Raw genomic sequence first — 17,644 nt, 5'->3', positions numbered from 1 at the left:
TGTCTATATGTATGAGGGAGCCATTTATTTAATATGTGCATTTTGTGTTAATCTCTTTTTGGGTACTAACTATTGTGAGGAGTTTTCAGTAGTTTGAGGTGTGATGTAAGTAGGTCATACATCCCAATGACTAGTGGACTGTACAAAAACAGCACATCCAGTTGATCATTTGCAGCAGACAGAAGGCCAATTAGATTCATTAGGTTAGATTCCCTACGGTGTGGAAACAGGCCCTTCAGCCCAACAAGTCCACACCGACCCTCCGAAGAGCAACTCACCCAGACCCATTTCCCTCTGTCTAATGCACCCAGCGCCATGGGCAATTTAGCCTGGCCAATTCACCCAACCTGCTCATCTTTGGAAATGGGAGGAAACCGGAGCACCCAGAGCAAACCCACACAGACACGGGGAGAATGTGCAAACTCAATACAGACAGTCACCCAAGGCAGGAATCGAACCCAGGTTCCTGGTGCTGTTAGGCAACAGTGCTAACTGCTGAGCCACCATGCTGCCCTATTTGTGCTGAATCAGCCTGTGCTTGTAAGCCACAAAATGCATTCACTATTGGATGCAATTCTGATATTGGAAATAGTTTATTAAATATCTGAAGTCTGTTACAAAGTTACACTAGAAATCAATTTAAGATAATCAGTCAGGCTCTCTGTGTATTCGTGTGTATTAGAAGCTATTGCATACAAGATCTTGTTTTGATTATGTTCCTTTGAAGTATGCTGGGATGTTTTGCAGTTTTAAAATTAAGGGCAACACAGAATAGAAAATTTCCAGTGTGTGTTCTGTGAAGAATAATACATAGTACAACGACGAGGAAAGATACAAGTAAAATTGAAAGCAAAAGAGTCCAGATTTGAATTATTCTCAATAATGTTGGCTTTGTAGCTTTAAATTACAAAAAAAAGATAAATTGATTTCTTACCCCCATCCCGTTACAGCCAAACCATCATTGGTCTTGTCAGCATAACCAGAGTTTTCAATAGTACGTCTACATCAGTATCAAATTTCAGTTCAGAATTCATAACAGCAACATTGAAGTTAAAACCTCAGTTTTCAAAAGCTATTAATCTTGCTTTACATTGCAAGCAAAATCCTGATTTGTTAAAGTTCACTGCTTTTGAATAGGGCTTTCCTCATTCCTTAAAAATGTTGTGAAGCCAGCTTATGCAAAAGGATACATATGCACATTGCCTACCTATGAAAAAAGTGCAACGAGACTGCCAGTTCCTACTGCAACACCCTGACCAATCCAAATCTGCTGTCAGTTCTGAGACATAAGATTGGCAGTTAACTGTTCTAGCTACAACTCCATGCCAGTAATTTGCTCAATAAATCAGCACTCTTCCATCTGTTTTCCAAGTCTGTTTCTTGCATCCTCGTTCTGATGATTGATTACAGGATGAAAAGCGTCACATTTTTGTCTATTTTGTTGCAATGTTTTAAGTTTTTTTTCCCTCTGTTGTGGTTACAACCACTTGGTCGATCCACTTAAATGGATGGGCGATGCACATGAACATTACATTGTGTGGAAAAATACATGTGACTTCGTGAAGCTTGTTGTTCTAGTCCTGAGGGGCTTTATTAATATCATGAAGATGCATGTTCTGACTTGTCTGCCGTCAGCAATGTTTTGAATTTTAGCAACCTATTGAATATGCCATTCTGCTAATTTTGCAGGGAAGTACTACAATTATGACAGTAGTAAGAAATGCTATGCAAATAGTGTGATGTCAGACCAGTGTGCTGGGCAGTGGTTTGTGAGAGCATGTGGCCTTGGAGAAGGTGAATACGAGGTAATTCTATTAAATGTTTTTGATAATTGTATATATTTGAAGGATTGAGTGGTGTGGCCAAAATTCTTACTACATTTGAGTAGACTTTTGATTGTCAGGGAAGTCAGGAGTTACGGGGGCAGACAGGAAAGTGAAGCTAAGATCACAACTAGATCGGCTATGACATTATTGAATGATGTAGTAGACTTAAAGGCTTAAGACTTAAAGTACTTGTGCTTTTCCTTCTTGTAACCCTTCACACCCTTGTCCCACAAATATCTACCTCTTGTCTGAAATTTTCATGGAGTCTTTTAGGATACATTCTAGAATCCCACTTTTTTTTGTGTGAAATGCTTATTGCTGTCATGCCTGAACAGCCTTACAATAATTTTACAAATGTTCCCCTTGTGGGCTTCTCTACCAGCTGGGAAGTTTACTTTTTCTCTTTTCTCTTTCTAGCCTAACAATTTTAAAATCTCATTTATCTATTGTATAGAGTTGTTTTCTCTTCCAGGTGAAACATGAAAACTAGGAGTTTGGCTTGGGACATATGTGCTTAGGAAGGATTGGAAAGAGGCACTGAAATGAGCCCTTAGCCATCACTTCTAGCCAAATCAGAGGGGATTGAATTATGAAGCCTCTAGCATATGCTACAAACTCCTTTTTAAATTAGAAAATTCTGTCTAACCCATGTATGTTAATTCTGGTGGATTTATCGCCATTAGGAATCGGGTCACATATATTCTGGTCTTGCCCAAAATCTACTTGCTTACTGTTCAGCCCATCTGAACAGTCTGTCAATATTGTCCTGGAATCTAAGGTTTTCCTTCTCACTATTTACCACATTGTCAGTGTGTCATCTGCAAACTTGCTGATCATACCTCTGACATTCATGTCTACATCATTAATGGACACAACAAACATAGGGGGATTCAGCACCAAATCCTGTGAACGTAGGTTTCCAGTTGCAAATATGCCTCCAAACATCACCCTCTGCTTCCTGTTACTAAGCAAATTTTGGATTCAGTTTGCCAATTTGCCCTGGATCCCTTGGGCTCTTCACTTCTCAACCAGCATGCCATGCATGATCGTGTCAAAAGCCATACTGAAGTCCATGTAGACTACATCAACTGCACTACACACCTTATTACCGCCGTAAAATTCAATCAAATCTATTAGGGGAGGTGAAGGCCTAATGGTTTTATCACTGGACTGTTAATTCAGAGAGCAAGATAACATTCTGGGGACTCTAGTTCAAATCCCAGTTTGGCAGGTGGTGGAATTTGAGTTCAATAAATTATGTGGATTTAAGAATCGAATGATGACCATGAATTGTTGATTGCCAGCAAGCTATCTGGTTCACTGCCCCCAGGTTAAGAAGGCATACGGTATGTTAGGTTTCATTGGTAGAGTGATTGAGTTCCAGAACCGCAATATCATGCTGCAACTATACAAAATGCTGGTGTGGCCACACTTGGAATATTGTGTACAGTTCTGGTCGCCCCATTACAGAAAGGATGTGGAAGCATTGGAAAAGGTGTAGAGAATGTTGCCTGGTCTGGAGGGAAGGCCTTATGAGGAAAGGCTGAGAGACGTGGGTCTGTTTTCATTGAAAGGAAGAAGGCTAAGGGGGGATTTGATTGAGACATACAAGATGATCAGAGGATTAGATAGGATAGACAGAGAAAGACTTTTTCCTAGGATAATGACGTCTGCTTGTATGAGAGGGCATAACTACAAATTGAGGGGTGATAGATTTAAGACAGACGCAGCGAGTGGTAAGGGCGTGGAATGCCGTACCTGCTAATGTAGTCAACTCAGCCACATTAGGGAGATTTAAACAATCCTTAAATAAGCACATGAATGATTTTGGGATAGTGTAGGGGGACGAGCTGAGAATAGTTCACAGGTCAGCGCAACATAGAGGGTTCAAGGGCCTGTTCTGCACTGTATTTTTCTAAAATGCCATCCTTACCTGGTCCTTACCTATATGTGATTCCTGACCCACAGCAATGTGATTAACTCTTAACTGGCCTCTAGGCAATTAGAGATGGGTAATAAATGCTGCCTAACCAGCAACACCGTCATCCTGTGAATGAATAAAGAAAAGTTAGAAAAGATCTGCCTGCTGCAAAGCCTAGGTGATTATCCTTGATTAATCCTTCTCCCATAGAAGAGATTAACTCTGTCCCTCAGATTGTTTGTCCCCCAATAATTTCCCTACCACAAATGGTAGACTTGATGGCCTGTAGTTTCCTAGTTTTTCCCATTACTCATTTTTGAATAATGGTTTCACATGAACTGTCTTCTAATCCTCTAGCACCCATCCTGTGCCCAAAGAGGATCTAAAAATTAATGTTAGATCCCCTGGTCTGCCACAAGACGCACTGCAGAAACTCACTCAAGGCTCCCTCATCAGCACTTTCTAAACTTGTGATCCACACAACCTAGAATGGTAAGGGCAGCAGATGCATGGGTATACCATGACTTATAGGTTCCGAGCCATACACCATCCTGATTTGGAAGTTTGGTTTCATTTCCTTTGCTATCACTGGGGCTAAATCATGGAATTACATCCACACTGCTGTTAGGGAAGTATGTTCTACAGCAGTTTAATAAGGTAGCTAATCTCTACCTTCTCAAGGGCAATTGTTGATTGACCATAAATGTTGGCCTTTTCAGCATGGATATTCCATGAAAGTATATTTTTAGTAAAAATTCTACAATGTTATGGGTCACATACACGGTGATAATGAAGCCATTTAGAAAAAGTAATGTGCAGGGTTTACACAATGCTGGTGGAATACCAGCATTGTGTAAATCTGTGCATCTTGCTGTCAAGCTCTTAGGAAATGGTCCTGGACCATTTCCTAGGAAGAAAGGAAGGCTAGTAGGAATATTTCTACTCTTTATTCTAATTTTTATTTTTCAAAAGTCTGCGAAGTCTGGACATAGTTTCAAGTAGATTACTTGAATGTTGCATCATCCTTGCAAGATGCCTGTTGAAGAAACAATTACAACATCAATGGCAATCATTGCCGATAAAACTTAATTTTGTACTTTCTGATAAATAATGGCCCTAGCTTGATTACAACCTATAATGTGAAAATATAGCTCATCCTGCCCCTCTGCTTCATTTACCTGCAACTTGTAAAAATTGTTAAATACTGTTATCAATGTTTGTAAAGCTCAGAAAATTATTTCAAGTCTTTTTTTTTTGTCCCCCTCCACTGCAATTTCATTTCTGGAAACACCTTTGGGTGCCAGTAGACATCTAATCTAAACAATTCTTGAAGTATAAGCCATGAATAGAAATTATCTAAGCCTAAGACTCTCACTTAAGCCTGATCTTTTTCATGTCCTGTCCTAAGATTCATGTATTTTCTAAATTGGATCTCTATTCAGTATCAGGAGCAGGAGCCTTGGCTATATTATTGTTCCATTTTCTAATCCTTTTCTCGTTTAAGGGGATCACATTTTAATTGCCTATGTGTGGCTAAAATCAAGAAATTTAGATCAAACAGATTAACCCTAAAAAGTGTCTGTTCTGTATAGCATAGTAGTATTGTGAAATTAATGCATTTACTCAAGATTATTGTGTGCGTTCAGTCTGTAATTCTATTCCAACTGTTTCCTTAAATAATTGGACAGTGGGACTGTATCGACACAGTAAACTTACACCTGAAATTTGCTGGATGGTTTAGTTTTAGGCTATGGTTTGTTTATCTGGTGAGGTGAGATGAAGCATTTTCTTGCTTGAAAAATAATTGATAAACAAGATTGTTTCACATCAATTTGGAAAATCGTGGAAGAGGTTTCAGAGGCATAAGGCTGAATTTCTTGTTTGCCCTGTGGTGGTGCTATATTGTATGCAGAAATAGTTGAAAATTGATAAATATGTAATGTGTATGTGTATATCACATTATGCTGCTAAAATAAGAGTGTTATTTAATATTTACAGGTATTTCCAAAAGCTCATGTTTTATCAGCACTAAAGACAATCTTCGACTTGAATGTAATGAGTTTTGCCAATGGGACTATGGGTGCAGTAAATGGAATGAGACCCAATGGTACAATAGACACATCCAGTGTCCAATCAGATGAGGTTTGGATTGGGGTAGTCTATGGTCTGGCTGCCACCATGATACAAGAGGTGAGTTAGTAAGAAAGATGTTTCCGGTACTGGAGACTGAGTTATAACTCAATGGTGGGATGTTTTTCCACTGGAACATAAGTTGAGGGGTGACCTTATACAGGTCTATAAAATTGATGGTTGATTATCATAAAAACCCATCTGGTTCACTAGTGTCTTTTTAGAGTATTAAATATGCCATCCTCGCCTTGTCTGGCCAACATGTGACTTCAGACCCACAGCAACGTGGTTGACTCTCTTTGAAATGGGCGAAAGTGAGGACTGCAGATTCTGGAGATCAGAGTCAAGAGTGTGATGCTGGAAAAGCACAACAGATCAGGCAGCATTCGAGGACCAGGAAAATCGACGTTTCGGGTAAAAGCCCTTCATCCTAGCAAACCATCCAGTTGTACTGATTGCTACAAAGTCTCAAAGAAATGAAACCAGACTGATCACCTGATGTTGACCGAGACACTAGAAAAAACACTGACAGAAACAGCCCTGTCGACCTTGCAAAGTCATCTTTACTAACATCTGGGGGCTCTTACAAAACTAGGAGAACTGTCTCAGACTAGTCAAGCAACAGCCATACTTGTGGAATCCATACCTTACAGGCAATGTCCCAGATACCACCATCACTGTCCCCGATGGATATGTCTTGTCCCAAGACAAGATGGATATGCAGGACAGACCCAGCAGAAGTGGCGTCACAGTGATGTACAGTTGGGAGGGAGTTGCCCTGGGAGTCCTCAACATTGATTCTGGACCCCATGAAGACTCTTGCTTTCAAGTTAAACATGGGCAAGGAAACCTCCTTCTGATTATCACGTACCATCCTCTCTCAGCTAATGAATTCGTACTGCTCTATGTTGAGCAACACTTAGTGCTCCACCCTCAGTGCTTCCTCTAAGGGCGCAAAGTTGTACTCTTGGATTGGGCATTTCGACATCCACCACCAAGAGTGGTTTAGCAGCAGCACTACAGATCAAGCCGGTGAGGTCCTAAATGATATTGCTGCTAATTGGCTCCGCAGCAGATGATGAGGGAACCAATAAAAAGAAAAAACAATCTGCTAGCTGTGGATGCATTTGTTCATGTCAGTATTGGTAAGAGTGACTACCACATAGTCCTTGTGGAGACAAAGTCTGATCATCGTACTGAGAATAACTTCCACCGTGTTCTGTTCCGCAATCACCATTCATTCTAAATTGGACAAACTTAGAACAAATCTAGCAACTCAGGACTGGATATCTGTGAGGCGCTGTGGACCATCAACAACAACAGAATTGTACTCCAACACAATCTAACCTCATTGCCCAGAAAATGCCTATTCAACCATTACCATCAAGCCAGGGGATCAATCTTGGTTCAATGGAGAGTGCAGGAGGGCATGCCAGGAGTGGCATCAGGCATACCTGAAAATGATGTGTACACCTAGTGAAGCTACCAAACGTGAGTACTTGCATACAAAACAGCATAAGCAGCGAGTAATTGAAAGAGCTAACCGATCCCATAACCAACAGATCAGATCTAAGCCCTGCAAGCCTGTCACATCCAATTGTGAATGGTGGTGGATAATTAAACACCTCACTGAAGGAGGAGGAGGCTAGGCAAATAACCCCATCCTCAATGATGTAAGAGCACAGCACAAAAGAAAAGGTTGAAGCATTCACAGCCGTCTTAAGCTAGAAGTGCCCATTGGAACATTCATCTCAGCTGCCTCCAGTGGTCCCCAGCATTACAGATACCAGTCTTCAGCCAATTCAATTCACTCCACGTGACACCAGGAAACAGTTGGAGACATCTGGATACTACAAAAAGCTACTGGTCCTGTCAACATTCTTGCAATAGTACTGAAGACTTGTTCTCAAGAACTTGCAGCACACCTAGCCAAGTTGTTCCCGTGCAGTTGAAACACTGGCATTTATCTGGCAGTGTGGAAAATTGCCCAGGTATGACCTGTACATAAAAAGCAAGTCAAATCCAACCCAGCCAATTACTGCCCCCATCAATCTTCTCTTGATCATCAGTAAAGTGATGGAACATATCGTCAACAGTGCTATCAAACAGCACCTGCTTGGTGATGCCCAATTTGGGTTTCATCAAAGCCACTCTGCTCCTGACCTCATTATAGCCTTGGTTCAATCATAGACAAAAGAGCTGAATTCCAGAGGTGAGAGTGACAGCCCTTGACATCAAGAGTCCTAAGAAAACTAAAATCAATGGGTATCAGGGAGCAAACTCTCCACTGGTTAGAGTCATACCTGGCACATGGGAGAATGGTTATGGTTGTTGGACGTCAGTCATCTCGGCTTCAAGACATCTCTGCAGGAGTTCCTCAGTGCAGTGTCCTAGCTGCTTCATCAATGAACTTCCCTCCATCATTAAGGTCAGAAGTAGGATGTTTGATGACTGCACAATGCTCAGCACCTTTTGTGACTCCTCAGATACTGAAGCAGTCCATGTCCAAATGCAACAAGAACTGTACAGTATTCGGGCTTGGGCTAACAAGTGGCAAGTAACATTCACACCACAAATGCCGAGCTATGACTATCACCAATAAGAGACAATCTAACCACTGCCCCTTGAAATTCAGTGGTGTTACCATCACTGAATTCCCTCACTATTAACATCTTTGGGGTGGGGTTACCATTGATGAGAAACTCCGTCTTATCTGCCACGTAAACACAGTGGCTACAAGAGCAGGTTCGAGACAAGGAATACTGTGGCAATCAACACCTGACTCCCCAAAGCCTGTCGATCATCTACAAAGCACAAAGTCAGGAGCGTGATTGAGTACTCCCCACTTGCTTGGATGAGTGCATTTCCAACAACATTCAAGCTTGACATCATCCTGGACAAAGTAACCTGCATGATTTGGCACCACACGCATACACTCCCTCCACCACCAATGCTCCGTTGCAGCTTGACCTACAAGATGCACTGCAGAAATTCACCAAAGATCCTCAGAATATGACTCCCATAATACAGGTATATTCTGACCTACCAGCGTCAATGTAATATACAGTCAGCAAGGAGTTGTCCTGAGATTCTTCAGCATTGGACTCTGGATTCTCTGAAGTCTCATAACATCAAGTCAAACGTAGGGGAAGGAAACCTTCTGATTACCATATGCAAGGGTGCAGAAAGTATCTTGGATGGGAGAGTTTAGTGTTTCAGTGGCAAAGTTAGTGACCAGGCTGGCTGAGTTCTAAAGGACATAGCTGTTGGACTGGATTCATGGCAAGTGATGAGGGGATCAACAAGAGGGAAAAATCTACTTTATCTTGCCATCATCAGCCCATCATAAAATCAGTGGGAGTGATATGCATATGCATTCCTTATGGAGACAAAGTTCCATCTTCACATTAAGGAAACCGATTATTGTTATGTGACACTCCCATTGTGTGAAACGGGGTAGATTTTAAACAGATCTAGCAACTCCAATCTGGGCATCCATTTAAGTTCAGTGCTATCAACCATACTGGTAGTGTACAAAACCACAGTCTGTAACGTCGTTGCACATCTCCCTTAACCTTTTGCCATGAAATCTGGAGATCAACGCTGGTTCTATGAGGCATGTCGGAGAGCATGCTAACCTGAGATGTCAACCTGGTGAAGTTTCGACACAAGACTGCTTGCATGCCAAACAACAGCAGCACCCAATAGACCAGGGTAAGTGATCAGATTTGCAGTCTTGAGACATCTGTTTATAAATTGTGATGAACAATTAAACCACTATCAGGAATTGGAGGCTCCAAAATATCACCATCCTTGATTTTAATGGGGTAGTTCACCACATTCCTGCAAAACACACAGCTGAAACGTTTACATCTATCTTTATCCAGGACTACCTAGTGCTATTTTATCTCGATCACCTCCTCAGGTCCCAGCAACACAGGTGCAAACTTCAACCACTTTGATTTGTTAATGATATTGAGGAATATTGAGAAATTTCTGAAAACATTGGATACTGCAAAGGCTATTAGACCTCACAACTTTACAGCAATAACATTGATGACTTGTGCTCCAGAATAAGCTCAGCCTCTCGCCAAGTATTTCCAGCACTGCTAAAACTCCAACGTCTGTTTGAAAATGTGGAAAATTGTCCAGGTGTATCCTGTGCACAGAAAACAGGATCAATCCAAGCCGGTCAATTGCTCTTCTATGAGCTTATCTCTCTATATTAGCAAAGTGATGGAAGACATAACTGCTTAGCAATAATCTGCTCACTGATGCTTAGTTTCAGTTCTGTCAGAGCCACTCAGCTCCCGACCTCATGACAACCTTGGTGCAAATATAGACCAAAGAGCTGAACTCGAGGTGGAGTGAAATTGAAGGCCCATTACATCAAGGGCACATTAACAAAGTATAACACTACGGAGCCAAAGCAAAACCGAAGGAAATGGAAATTAAAGGGAAAATTTTCTGCTGTTGAAGTAGATAGTTGGTGTTGGTCAAGCATCTTCAGGAATCTGAAGGGCTTATGCCCGAAACGTCGATTCTCCTGCTCCTTGGATGCTGCCTGACCTGCTGTGCTTTTCCAGCAACACATTTTTCAGTGTGGATAATCCTGCCAACTATATTTGAACAATACTCATTATTTTCCAGCAATTGCCCATTAAACTAAATGTTAGGTTTTGTCTGATTAGTGCTGGTGCCTCAATCATCTGTTGTTATCAAAGCACCTACAAATCACTGTGAAAACTCAAACCTCCACTTCAAAGCTCTACAGAACTGACTTCCAATCTGCACGTCACTTACCATTTAACTTTATTTGCTTTAAAAGTAAGGAATTAATGATTGATCTCATCTGGGAAAATCTATACTGGAATGAAGAATTATTGGGGTAGCATGTGCAATGATAAATTAGTGGATGAATGTGCAGAGAACACCATCAAAAGTGGTGAAAAGGGAGAGGATAATTATCAAAAAAACTAGATCTGTAGGGTTGGAATCACATCTATCATAGTTGCTATACATCATAAGCGCTACCTAGTGGCTGTAGTAGGGACCTATACTTTTAAATTCAGGCTATCGACTTCCAATAATTCTGCCTGACCTCTTTCTCAATTTTACACCCACCCTTGCATGTGCTCCCCAAAATCTATCTTCCTCCTCCTGTGCCTGCATGCTTATTCCTATGCAGTGGTTATGAGTACATTAGTTTGCATTATAACATTTTTGAAATATAGTTTAACTTAAGATTCATTTAAAAGATTAATTGTTTTCCTCTGGGGATTCACAGGGACTTGTCACTGAAGGTTTCAAGACTGCAGAAGGTACATACAGGACAGTATGGGAACAACTTGGCATGGCTTTTCAGACACCTGAAGCCTATTGCAAAAAGAACATTTATCGTTCATTGGCATATATGAGACCTCTGAGCATTTGGAGTATGCAGCTAGCACTGGACAAAATGCATGAGTAACTTGACTTGTCTGACATTCATATTTGTAAATGATGAGTGAGCTTCAGATTTGTCATTTACTTTCTTTAGTCAGTAATGCACCTCCAAACCCTAGCATCAATTAGAGCTTTGACTATTTTCCAAATATACCACTACTTCATTGCATTACAGTAATATGCAAAGTGTGCAAAATAATTATAAAAATATTCCTCATTAAAGAGAAGATGCAAGATCAATTGTTTTTCATTCATGTCAAACGATGTCCTAAAAAATTTAATCAAGCACACTTCGTTATAACTTTAATTTATATTAAAGCCCTGAAAAATGTGCACCGGATTGAAACAGTTCAACAGCAAATTAATAGTAATAACAAAAATTGATATTATGTTTTCAGATCTACATGAGCATCTTAAATTTATGATGTTCATTATGCAATGCAAGGCTGAACCTAAACCTTTCAAGCAGCCTTGCCATTTTTTTGAAGACAAAAAGAGCACATTCCTGTTTTTGAAAGTTGACAGCAAAACATTGAAACCTTTTTTAGGCATATGGTCACTGGTGCTGTAGAATGTCAAGATAATACTTCACTTGGATTTATTTCAAACTCATGATTTCTAGCTCAGATAGTTCAATCATTAAACAACTTTCCTAATATCTTCATTCCAGATGTTATATTTTAGTTCCTGAAGGATTTGCTTTATGAAGTCAAAGGCATATTCTAAATTGAAATGTTTGGGATGAATATGGATGATCACTAAATTGTATATTTGCACTTTGTATATACAATCAATAACAATCATTTAGAAAATCAATGCAATTTTGCAAAACAGTTGTGAAAATGTTGATTTGAAATGTTTCTCAGACATTTCAAATTTTTCTGGTTAAACTTACTTTTGAACTGAAGAGTTTTAAACAAAGCAGTACTGTGTGTTAATCTTTTGTTTTTAAACTACACTCATTTGGGTATGTAATGGATTTTTGACACCAAACGTGGTCTGGTTACTATGTATGAAATAATAAATTGTACATTTTTGTGTGTATATATGAATTTCTTTTAGTCACTTTTTTCTATATATTTGAGTACACTACAAATATATCATTTTGAATGAGTGCCCAACTGTGTATTACAATTGGGCAACTTGATTTTCAGTGTGAATTAAAGTAAATTACAGATGTAACTAATCACTTTTTTAGTGCATAGTAATGGCCATTTTGAGGAGAAAGGAAATGTAGAATGTGGGGTAAAAATGCTGTAGGCTAACTATCTAACATCAACCCTGCAGTAAAATATATATCTTCAAAGGTCTATATTGTATACAGAAAAACTAATTCTGAAGATTAGAAGTAAAGAAATATTGAAAGTATACAGCCAACCAATAGAAAGAATGTTCGGTTAATGCCCTGAATTTTCAATGTTAGTTTTAGCATAATTTCTGAAAACCAAGTTCATAATACATTGATATTTAAAGCCATCGAGGTTTCACTAAAACTTGCTCTGTTTCACAAACATTTATTTTTGTTTTGATCATTTCTTGGACTTGTTTTCTAAATCTAGTACACAAAACAAACTCGAACCTATCCAAATGTTGGTTCACTTTTATTGTTCTGAACATATTCTAAATGGCAATTTTCTGTGTTCCCCTTTCTAACTCATCTACATTTCTTGTTGGATTTCTTGTCAGTGTTTGATGTTGTGCTGTTGGCTTTTTTTATATAACCTCCACCAACAAGAGCTGGAAATGTGTTGCTGGAAAAGCGCAGCAGGTCAGGCAGCATCCAGGGAACAGGAGAATCGACGTTTCGGGCATAAGCCCTTCTTCAGGAATGAAGAAGGGCTTATGCCCGAAACGTCGATTCTCCTGTTCCCTGGATGCTGCCTGACCTGCGCTTTTCCAGCAACACATTTCCAGCTCTGATCTCCAGCATCTGCAGACCTCACTTTCTCCTCCACCAACAAGAACCAAGCGTAGGTGGTTCACAAGAAAGAAAATCATTAATGTTGTAATCACCTTGAGGTATGCCTCACAGTAATGAACGAGCTTGGTAGCACAGTCGAATTCCTATATGCAGTAAGTTGAAAGACCAAATTGAAGACTGCTTTGGAGATCTAGAGTTTAAGTTCCACTTCAGGGTGGGAAGGGGGGTTGTTAGTATACTGTATACTATCTATTTCAATTTTTTGCTGAAGTTAAATTTTATCTCCCATACTCTAATGTGTGGATCATTTGGTCTCTGCTGATATGACTGACTTAAAGATTGAGAATTAAAAACAGAGTGAAAGTAAGACAGTCTATTGTGCTCATACTTCAATTGTAGAACCTAGTGCATTTTAAAAATAATTAAGTCGAGAACAACTTATTTTAAAAGTTTCTAATTTCAATGACAAACATTTTAACCAGTGTTATTTTTGGAGAGCAAAATATACAACTGTACAGAATAATGCAAAACAACATGGGAATGAGTTGTCATTCAGTTCTCCTGTCTGTTTGACAATTCAGTTCAATGAGAATTTTTTAAACGTCTTGGCCTTGACAGGTTTTGGGGACAGTTCTAGATTTCAAAGAACTGTGTGTTACCTTTTAGAGGGGATAGAAAGCCAGAAAAAAAATTGAAAATAAGACTTTAATGTCTGTGAATCTGGATCACCTTCTACACACTGGGAATTTGCTTCTTTCTGATGTGAAGGTGTCAATGTGGGATTGGGTAGGACATTGAGAAGTCACACAACACCAGGTTATAATCCAACAGGTTTATTTGAAATCACAAGCTTTTGGAGTTCGCTCCTTCAGGTAAAGTCACCAATAACTTCACCTTATTAAGGAGCAGCACTCCGAAAGATTATGATCCCAAATAAGCCTGTTCGGCTGTAACCGGGTATCATGTGACTTCTAACATTGTTTCTTTATGACTTGGACTTCTCATTGCTTCACAAACTTAGAACTATGTTACAGGTCAGTTTGCAGCAAAAAAAAATTCTAATTAGTATACTTTATAAAAAAACCTTAAATTTTTTTTTTCCCCAAAAGCTGTACAGTAAAATGAAGCAGAGGCCAGATTAACTTGTTCCTCTGATTTAATTAAGACTATTTAACAGACATCGGAAGTGGATGAGGTGGTTATACTAATAGCTGTCTGAAATGAGTTCACTCTAGTAGAAACAGCTCGTGGATGTAATGTTTCTCCTTATTTATCTTTTTGCCTTTTACCCCACCTTTCACAAAGCAGTGCTGCTCTCAGCCTAATGAATGCTTCTACGATTGCTGTTCATCTGATGTTTCAGAAGTATAGTTTAAATGGTGCCTGGATTAAACCTGAACCTTTGATAGGTTAATGTGATTCTTCTTTTAACTTTAGATTTTTAAGCTCAAATATTTATTTTTAATTATTCAACTATTACATAGAATGGTGGCAATCAGCATCTAGGGCATGTATATTGTTTATTACTATCCACTTTTATTCAAGATTCTACATATCAACAAAGTAAAACCAGTGCTTTTACTATCCACAGTGCTTTATTGGGGGTAACAAAATGCATGTTTTGTTGAATATCATTACATACAAATGTTAATTGCAATGGTCTGCATGTTTTATAGTCTTGTAGTTATTACGTAATGACTTCCGATTGCATGCTAAATATAACAATCAGTAAAACAGTGATTCGTGCTTCAGGAGAACATTAATTGATATTTGTAAATGTAAGTTTGCACCTTTTTTGCTTAAATTGTAAATAATTTCTAATATATATGCTACAAAGAAATCAAGTAAAATATTCTGAGAATCTCTTTTATTTTTGTATTTTTAACAGAAATGCAGCCGTCATTTGATCTGTTTTCCTGGTTTTACTTTGTTGATATGTAGAATCTTGAATAAAAGTGGCTCCACAGCATTTTATTATTGTTCCCAAAAGTCAGTAGCAAACCAATTTCATACACGCCTTATTATTGGGGTGCATTTGTTTACCCTACTTTGTGTCACTGCTGAAACTTTGCTATGAGAACATTATTCTTTGATTATTATTTTTAGAAAACTGCCATTTAATAACAAAGTGGGGCAAATAACCTTAAGTGACAAACCCTGGTAAGCAAGACTGTGGCTGATGATGAAACTAAATTAAAAGGTAACAGGATAAATTAATCTACCAGAAGGGATTGGCATGAGAGCATGCCAGCAAAAAGACTCTGACACCTCCACCTAGAATTCTTAGTGTGGAAGCAGGCCATCGGGTTTCCACAGATCCTCTGAACAGCATCCTGTAACCTTGCATTTCCCATGGCTAAACCCACCTAACCTGCACATCCCTAGACACTATCGGCAATTTAGCATAGCCAATCCACCTAACCTGCACATCTTTGGATTATGGGAAAAAAACCAGAGCACCTGGAGGAAACCAGGATATACTGGGAATTTGCAAACTTCACACCATCTCCCAAGGTTGGAATTGAATCCGGACCCCTGCTGCTGTGAGGCAGCAGTGCTAACCACTCAGCCACTGCTGTAAGTTTTATCACAGTCAAAATTCCTTTTTTTGAGATTGATCTTGGAGCAGTTTAGAAATATTGATTCTGAACTGAATTCTGGAAGATGTGAGAAATGTAGCAACAGCAGTAATAATTGGAAAATCGATGGTCGGGTGCATAGATGATTCTGTGGCTGCAGAGAGACTTCACGATGGTATGTTGCTTCCCTAATGCCAGAATCATGGATGTGTGAGTGAGCACAGGGCATCTGGAAATGGGAGGGTAAACAGACAGATGTCATTGTCCATATTGGCACAAATGACATAGATAGGAAGAGTGACAGGACCTGCAATAGCAATTCAGGGAATTAGGTAGTAAACTAAGTAGGACCTCTGAGGTAGTAATCGCAGGATTACTCCCCATGCTATGTGCTTCTCAGGTTAGGAACAGAGACAGAGTACAATTGAACATGTGGCTGGTGTAACAAGGAGGGCTTCCAAGGAAGGTGAGACTGGTACAAGAAGGACAGATTGGCCTTAACTAGAACATCACCGATATCCTGGCAAGGAGGTTTGATAAAGCCACCTGGAAGGGTTTAAACTAGTCCAGACAGGGGAGTCTGAACCAGAACAGCAAGTCAGTAAATAGAGAGATTGCCTTAAACTCAAGGTCTTCTCCAATGTAGCTAAGAGGAAGAGCAGTCAGGGAGAGGTTGCTGAGTTCAGCAGAACTTGAGGCTTGGACTGTATTTGCTTCAATGCAAGAAATAGGTAAAACAGATGAACTTAAGAGTCTGGATTAATGTATGCAGTTATGATGTTGCTTTCACAGAGACATCTTTGAAAGAGGGACAGGATTGGTAGCTTAACAAGTAGCTGAGACAGAAGGAAATAAGAGGTGGAGTTGGGTTACTGGTTAGGAAGAGATCAGAGTTGAAAACTGGCACTGGAAAAGCACAGCAGGTTAGGCAGCATCTGAGGAATAGGAGAATCTACCAGATTCATGGGGATGGGGAAAGGGGACTGAGTTAAACAGAACATGGGGGTGAGGCTGGGGGAAGTTAGCTGGGAAGGTGATGGATGGGGGGGGTGATGGTGATTGGTTGGAGGGGAGGGTGGAGCAGATAGGTGAGAAAGAAGTAGGACAGTTCGAGGGCATGTTGCTGAGTTGGAGGGTTGAATCTGGAATGGGGTGGGGAGGGGAGGGACAAAATCAACGTTGATGCTGTGTGGTTGGAGAGTCCCAAGGTGGAAGAAAGTGTTGAGTGACTTGGATTTGGTGGTGGAGGAGGTCCTTGGTGGAGTGGAAGGGGGAGTTGAAGTGCTTGGCTGCACGGCAGTGGGAATGTTTGGTGCATGTGTCTCAGATGTTTTCTGAAATATTCTGCGAGTTGGCATCCTGTCTCCCTGCTGTAGAGGAGACTACATCAAGAGCAGTGGACATGGTCGATGAGGTGTTTGGACGTGTAGGAAAATCTCTGCCAGATGTGAAAGGATCCTTTTGAGGCCCTGCATAGAGGTGACGGAGGTGTGGGTGTAGGATTTCCACTTCTTGCAGCAGCAAGGGAAGATGCCAGGAGTGGTGGGTGGGTTGGTAAAGGGTGTGGCCCTAATGAGGGAGTTGCAGAGGGAATAGTCTCTGTGGAATGCTGATGGGGTGGGGAGGGAAATCTATGTATCTGGTGCTGGGGTATGATTGTAGGTGGAGGATAATGCGCTGCACCTCATCTATGGTGTCCGTTGCTCTCTGTGCTTGTCTGGAGGGTTTTAGTTCGAGGAGTGATTGGATAAACTGGAAAGACGGAGGCTGAGGGGCAACGTGATGGAGGTCTACAAAACTATGGGAGGCATGGATATGGTGG

General features: G+C 40.2%; 1 protein-coding gene across 4 annotated transcripts in view; it reads left to right on the top strand.

Moving 5' to 3' along the window:
* Positions 1–12,368, top strand: part of gba2 (glucosidase, beta (bile acid) 2) — a 63,024-nt gene extending 50,656 nt beyond the window's left edge. For 3 of the 4 annotated variants that reach the window (XM_043687114.1, XM_043687103.1, XM_043687094.1), the window contains 3 exons: positions 1,690–1,805; positions 5,746–5,937; positions 11,165–12,368. In XM_043687114.1, coding sequence (XP_043543049.1) covers positions 1,690–1,805; positions 5,746–5,937; positions 11,165–11,347 — 491 coding nt within the window. In that variant the 3' untranslated portion in view covers positions 11,348–12,368. The remainder of the gene's footprint in view (positions 1–1,689; positions 1,806–5,745; positions 5,938–11,164) is intronic. The other variant, XM_043687123.1, reaches the window with a different exon arrangement.
* The last annotated feature ends 5,276 nt before the right edge of the window (positions 12,369–17,644 follow it).

The sequence above is a fragment of the Chiloscyllium plagiosum genome, chromosome 1, assembly GCF_004010195.1.
Source record: "Chiloscyllium plagiosum isolate BGI_BamShark_2017 chromosome 1, ASM401019v2, whole genome shotgun sequence".
Taxonomy (NCBI): domain Eukaryota; kingdom Metazoa; phylum Chordata; class Chondrichthyes; order Orectolobiformes; family Hemiscylliidae; genus Chiloscyllium; species Chiloscyllium plagiosum.
Note: the sequence above shows the minus strand (reverse complement) of the source record. Positions and strands in the feature narration are given on the sequence as shown.